Source organism: Etheostoma spectabile, chromosome 5, assembly GCF_008692095.1.
Source record: "Etheostoma spectabile isolate EspeVRDwgs_2016 chromosome 5, UIUC_Espe_1.0, whole genome shotgun sequence".
In the NCBI taxonomy this organism is placed as follows: domain Eukaryota; kingdom Metazoa; phylum Chordata; class Actinopteri; order Perciformes; family Percidae; genus Etheostoma; species Etheostoma spectabile.
The window spans coordinates 2032266-2039546 of NC_045737.1; the positions used below are offsets into that span (position 1 = coordinate 2032266).

The following is a 7281-nucleotide window of genomic DNA, read 5'->3' on the forward strand; positions in this document are numbered from 1 at the left end:
AATTCAATTGGTAACTCACAAAAGGGTGCCTTATTTAAAGGTAAAATATATAAAATTTCTGCATTAAAATGTCTAAACCCGACTACACCTATGTTATTTTGTTGAGCTGTGTACTTACACTATCCAAAATGGTTCCAACAATATTGAACCCAAGAAAATCTGTAATTTAATTTTAATGACACAGGACAATTTGTTTGGTCGCCTGTCAGTGGCGTAACCTTTGACCCCTCTGGTTATTCTAACTTCTGTCAAAACACGGTAATTCGGATGATACGTTTGAGAGTAATTGTAAATTATACAATGTCACTATAAGTTATACTCAGTAACTGTAATACGACACAGCATCACTTTTCATTGATTACATGCCACTTTGCAACACAATTATACAGCAGATACCGAATTTATTGATATATTTCAATATCAGTGAATCCAGCTTAACGTTACTACAATGTGTTACGTTGACAAGTAACGTTAGCTAATGCTAAAGCTTTTAATATGATTGTTTTGACCATGATTAACAGCACTGGATTACCCACGATTAAGTTTGCTTTGTGATGTTAGCTATAGATAGACTAATGCTAACTTAGCCAGCTAGCAAACCCCGGTATGTCTGCCTCACTCCCCCAGCGCTAAGAGACTTAAGTCAAGATGAGAGCGGACAACAGCCTCGGAGACACATTGTAACGTTAGTTACATTAGTTAGTTACTAGACAGACATGAGAGCGGTATAAATCTTCTCATCTTATTCTCTATAAGAAAGCAAATACATGGATTTTCCAAAATATCAATATCAAACTATTTCATCAATAAAGAAATTAGGTCCTGCAGGGCTACAGCCAAGAACCAGATCTTCTCCTGCTGTCTGATGTTTCTGAGACATCTGATTTGTTTTGAGTGAGTGTTTTGCCGGTGGTTAGTCATAGTCGAGCCCTGCGTTGTACACTTTCACTGCAGACTTCCCTCTGGGTTTTTTTCTACTTCTGTCTTTTGTTTTTTTTAAACAATATACGTCAGCATTGATTTGTTATTAAGGTTAACTGTAACAGTAAACTCTAGGCAGCCTGTCTCTGGTGGAACAGAAAGTCTTGGAAAAGTATTGTTCAAATCACACCTATGGCTAACTTCTATGTTTATGTTTTGTTTTGACTATAGAGCCAGATTCCATCTCAATGTCGGGATTTACGTCCCTTTGCTACATGTCGTCCCCCTTCTGTCTCCACTTCCTGTATTCAAGCTATCCAGTCACTCAGAGGCCCGAAAAAATAAAAACATATTTTTTTTTCTGCAGCTGTTCAAGATGGATGACACACCTCCACTTCATCCCACGCTGTACAAAAGTGAAGCCAAAATATCCTGGATACAGGCACTGGGATCTATCACAGCTATCACTTATGACATTCAGCCCCGTTTTTATAGCATCAAATAACTAATTAAAACCAAACATCAGAAAAATTAACTCTCAAGTGATCTTTGGATTCACTTTTAAGGAGCTGTCAAGCCGTCATCTTTATATTCAGGTAACGTACAGCCACTGTAGAAACATGGTGCTGCAATATTGGTGGGCTCCGTGGGAGAGCACCTGCTAGGTTAAGCTTACAAAAAGCTTTTGTAAGCTTAAGTTTCTTAGTTTCAGGTGATTATATACTAATGAAAACCTAATTATGAACTTTATATTTCTGCTTTGGATATTTCTTCGCTTAGAGATTTTACCTTAGGAACACATATGTGATAAAATATGAAACTCAAGGTTTTTCTTAGCTGGCTTGCTAGCTAGCTACAGTAAGGTGACCAGATTTCTCAGACAAAACCCAGGGACATTTTGAGCTCAGAAGTGTATTTACCTACAAAACAAGTAATGTTTTTATTTTTGTAAAACTTAAAACGGGGACACTAGACCTAGAGCTGTTCTTATTAGGGGCTGAGCCTAGACCCACCCCTGCTGCTACTTCCTACTCCACTACACCTCAAGATAGAAAGTCCTAATATTTCAAGATAAAAAAAATCCATCCTTATACTTCAAGATAAAAAGTCCTAATATTTTAAGATAAAAAGTCCTAATATTTCAAGATATAAAGTCTTAATATTTCAAAATATAAAGTCCTAATAGTCCTAATATTTCAGGATAGAAAGTCCTAATATTTCAAGATAGAAAGTCTTAATATTTCAAGATAGAACATCTCAATATTTCGTAATGTTGTAATGTTTAGTCTACTGAACTACTGACAGGTTTTGCTTTACTGCTCAAGGCTTGTTTCTGCAACAGCTCCTTGAGAATCAGATACAACAAAAACTACTGAGGACATATTTTCCTTTGACAATGGTGCAGTATTAAACGAGATCGCTGCAGTCGGCAGTAGAGAAACAAGCTGCAGCGTGAGTTAATGGGATAATTGTCCAGCTTGTATTTACGTTCATAAAAGTGCTTGTTTAGCTGCTAACAGACTCAGATTAATATTCTAAGTGTCTGACAACATTATGGGAAGGATTTCTAAGGAGGTCGACCTTTCTGTTAAAGATTAAGATCCTTTTTAAAACATAAAAGTCCGCGAAATTGCGTTCGCTAAACGCACCAGACTCCATGTAAATAATCAGTGATTTTAGCATTGTAACACACGGCTTCTAAAACCTCTCTGAGCACCGCTGGCTCTGGCTGCCTGGAGCCTGCGTGTGTTGGGTGTGTGATTATCGGCTACGTTTTGTTAGTATTTTCTTTCTTTCATTCCAATTTCGGGTCTTTCAGTCACACTGAAAAAACCGGGGACATTTCCGGGGACAGATCCAGCCGGGGACAAGTAGTCAAAATCGGGGACTGTCCCCGGAAACCGGGGACGTCTGGTCACCCTAAGCTACAGTGCATTGGAGAGCTTATGTGGAAAATGTCACAGCTTTGACAAAAAAAACTTTTCTTTATTCTTTGGCAAAAGATCAATCTTAAATATAATTTCAAAAAAATATTTACACCCACAACATACATTGATACTTATCACACTGTTAAGAAAGCTGCTTATACATTCAAAGTAGATCAAAGTTTGTAGAACTTTTGGATTGTAAAGGGGAACTGTGATCTGTAATGGCTCAACTGTTTCCCTTCATTAATTTTCTTCTTCAAGCAATGGCTGTGGGAGAGAGCAGATAAAGATAATTATGAAATACTTCATTAAAATAAATCCTCTAATCTCTTTTCAACTGCACTGATTTTCTCACCGTGTAAGCCAGAACCTCAGGACTGGAGTCTGGTCGCTGCCATTTGTGGTTGGACAAAATCATGAAAACGACCAAGCCGAAGGCTACAATTAAAACTCCTAATGAATTTCCTAACAAAGCCTCGGATGGAAGGTCAACATACGCCTGAGTTCCAGTCCTGTGGGAAAGAAAACACATGTAAGAGAGCAATTTAATAATTGTATCTTTAAGGAAAATATTACTAAAAAGTAACTCAGAAATATACTCACAGAACAAAGAACAGTTTCTCGTTGATTCCAGAAATGCATGCAGCGATGCTGAGCCACAGTATGCTGCCTCCCATCCACACATGGACAGGTTTCAGGAGTGCACGTATTGATATGGGGGAGCAGGGCAGAAGGAAGCCAGCCAAACCCACCACCCACTGAAATAACGAATGCAGGGACAGACATCCACAGACACAGTAAACATACAGGCTGATAACCAAAGCTCAACCATGTCTCAGATTACAACAAAGAGAAAACACGTTATTACATGTCTAATAAAGCAATTTAGATCCTGCGTGTAAAGTTGTATACCTGCATGGCAAAAAGTGCTACAGCAGTGATTCCAATCCAACTGTGCAAAGAGTAGAGGTTGGGAATTTTTTTATCATTGTGGAAGCCAAACACAGCACACAGACCCACAATTGACAGAATCAGAGCTAGGAACATCACTGTGGCATGCAGCAGCTTCCAGGGGAGTTTATTCTGACCCCAGGTCAGGGGGACACGGTACAACACAGCTCCTGCAGGGAGGAAGCAACAAGAGGAAAGACGCTACATTTCATCTGTACATTATAGTTGATGTCAACTGTGGCTCTGGAGTGCACTGAGAAAATAACCCTGATAATGTCACCAGGGTCATACATGCATTTTGGTTCCCTTGATTTTGGCTTTAGGCCTTTTTTTTGAGTCTGTGTTGAACTGGAGGTTTGGAATTTGAAAGACCTGGGTGCATTTATAGGGCAGGGGAAGTCTGATGAAAAATGCTACGGGAAATGTCAGATTTCGTGGTTTTGGAGGTTGAGTCATACTAGGGACTGAAAAGTGAGATATATAACAGCTTTATTAAAGTCCAATACTCATCACTCGAGTAGCCCATGAAGAAAATGTGAAATCGTGAATACACCAGTCTGCATTAATCTTTTGGAAGGGTTGTCAAAATGAATGCAATAATGGATGAATGAATGAATGACTGAATAATTTTTTAACATACTATTCGTAAGTAATAGCTTACAAATGATCAGTATGTCATACGTTAAAAGGCTGAAAGGTTTGTCTATTAGTCACTTATACTTACAATAAAGTTTATAAGAATCCCATTTTGTATGTATTTTAATGTATTTCAATGAGGTAGTATCTTATCCTTAAAGTGTAAATAATCGCAAACATCTTAGAGATACAACCACCAGTGAACACAGACATTTTGTCACATACTTTCACAAATGTTCATCACACATGTGGAACATTATGACATGTTGTGTGTGCTGCGCATACAACACATTTATTATCACTGCTGCTTTCACACCATTTACTATCCAGAGGGGCTGCCCTATATGTGCACTGTTCATTGATAACTGTATTACACTTAAAAAGGGTGAGGAATGACCAAATGCATCTATCATCAAGTATTCCTTTTCCCACACATTTAGGCAGAAATGTCCTCAAAAATCTGATGCAATCGCTTAGCAGAAGTGTGAAGGGCCTACCTTGTTTTGAGTCATTGTGTTCACACAAATGCATCCAAACAGAGAGAGTACCCATCATCATTACAATTTAACATCCAGTTCATCATGTACAACGTTGAAGATACATTAGTTACTTGCTGAAAGGCACCTTCTTTTGTTTATTTATTTTATTTTTTCTTTAAATCCCCCAAAAATAACTGTGATTGCAATCCCTGAGGTGTGGCACTTAACGTGCAGTCACTGTGGACTTTACCTCACATTTATGATACTGAAGTCATGCATCAAATTATATGCTAGGTCGCTTTGCAACCTGTAATGTGTAATTATCTTAATACAGTCTGACTGTCACAAGGAAAAACAGACGTGATAAACAGAAATGAAATAGTTTGATACAAAAATTAAAAAGCACTCACCATTGCCGTACAGCACAACTAGACCTGTTACCATCAGAACAGGGTGCCAGTTGAATTGCAGTGCCGAGCCGTCCCAGGCAAAACCCCCTCGCCACTGGCTATTCCACAAACACACACACACCATGCAGGCCAGGCCCAGACCCAAGCACAGCAGGTAGCATATGTAGAAACTCACAATGGATCTCATTCTGGACGGAAATGTAGGCTAAACCATAAAAAAGGAACAAAATCAGAAAAAATAAAGTTGCAGGTGTCATATTGCTGATTTAATGCCAAAATTAGTTAGTCACTGGTCATTTGCTGCTCAAATTATGTCTAGATTAAGCCTGGGCTTATTTTGATCAAAAGTTTTTTTTAAGACATCTGGTCAACCATTGTTTCAACAGCATTTCAACTGCTTTAGAAAAAATGATAATATGGCACTTAGATGTCTAGCCCAGTTTTAAGTTTATGCCCCAAATCAACACCTTCTTGTTCCCTCTTTTTTCAGTTACAATACATAAATGAAGCATAAATGATCTGCCAAAATGGAATGTTAAATTTAATTAGTACTAGAAACAATAAAAACATATAAGTGATATAAGGTTTTTTTTTAAATCTCAACTTTTCCACTAGAAAAAACTAAATTGCAATTAAACTGGTTGAATCAATCATTGTTGTTTAGCCTATCTCTTCTAACCTTTAACGGCTATTTATTTCAGCATTACATCAAACTCAACATCGTATCACAAGCTGGACATTTGATTATCATAAGAAATGTACACCAGTGCCTTACCTTGTCCACAGATGCTGTGCTGTATCTCACAACACGCCCTAATCTTCAATACTGATCTCAACTCCACATTATGCAAAAGTTAATGCTTTATGTCGTGACTTTCCCTGGTTACTCGTTAACAATAGTTAAAGTGTTATCTGCTCTCACTTCGTGTTTCTCTGGTCCAGATGAAGTCTCACTTCCACATTCAGCTGTATTGTGGTGGCTGAGGGGGAAGCATTCAGAGGTGGAAGAACAGCTGGGAGGTGAGGGGCCAGCTTGCTGCATCTGCTACCCATAAATGTGATGGAAAGTGAGAGCACGACACATTAATCATTGTTTGTATGTAAAGCAATTAGAAACATCCAATCAGCCAACTAAAAGCTGTATTTTCTTCTGTCAAACAAATATAGTCTGCAAAATACAAAAAAGTTAAAAAAAAAATATATTAAAAAAAAATATATAGTGGAGCTAAAACGGGATCAAGTTACCCAGTTGCTTTGTTGCAAAGGAACACATGACTCACTACATACGCCTGGTTATAGCTTGAGTTTGACATTCGTGTAACTTTGACGCATTCAGCAATCTATTTTAACTTTTGCTACTTAAAATTGTACATTGAGTGTCGGTAATACATTCCTTAAGCCTCACATTTCTTGTCGCAGGGCCTGTTTCTCCTTGAGCAGGGCAACACTAGATTAGCTTATCTTTCAAAACGTCTGTAAAATTAACGTCCCGAGTTAACGTTAAGTAACGTTACTGCTGATAGCATAGGCTTTACAAAATGTCTGACTAACTCACGTGTTAATTTGCGTATATTCGTGTACCTCATTCACATAGGCTTACATTCCACATCTTAGGTTTTACAACTGACAACGCGAGGATAAAAACTGCGCATAAGGTTACCTGTCTTACACTGTCTGGGTAAACCTATTTCAGGAAGAGATAACACATTCCTTATTGACAACGCAAGGCCTTGTGGGAAATGCAGTTTTGTTTGTCACCATCGCATCCCGCAGCACTCCACATTATGATGATTTCCCTAATTTTACAATTAAATTGAATAATTCAAAGTCCTGCGCTTTGATGCTCCAGCTCAAAGTTTATGCTTTGCCCTCCAGTTCTTTTGATGCTGTTTTCTTCAGCTCTGAACTTCCAGCCTCCATGATTAAATAAGATGAGAAAAACTTTATTGATCAACT

The 7281-nt window shown here is 38.1% G+C and overlaps 1 protein-coding gene across 15 annotated transcripts; it reads right to left on the bottom strand.

Moving 5' to 3' along the window:
- Positions 1–2886: 2886 nt before the first annotated feature.
- cyb561a3a (cytochrome b561 family, member A3a) lies at positions 2887–7020 on the bottom strand. 15 transcript variants are annotated; one of them, XM_032515330.1, is made up of 7 exons: positions 6907–7020; positions 6248–6367; positions 5326–5530; positions 3762–3970; positions 3453–3607; positions 3205–3361; positions 2887–3116 (listed from the first exon to the last, which is right to left on the bottom strand). In XM_032515330.1, exons 2-7 carry the CDS (start codon positions 6365–6367, stop codon positions 3093–3095), a joined length of 870 nt encoding a protein of 289 aa, XP_032371221.1. In that variant the 5' UTR covers positions 6907–7020; the 3' UTR covers positions 2887–3092. The 15 variants fall into 15 exon arrangements, with proteins under 15 accessions (XP_032371221.1, XP_032371220.1, XP_032371216.1 ...); XM_032515329.1 differs by having other exon boundaries at positions 6230–6367; XM_032515325.1 differs by having other exon boundaries at positions 6221–6367.
- Positions 7021–7281: the final 261 nt, after the last annotated feature.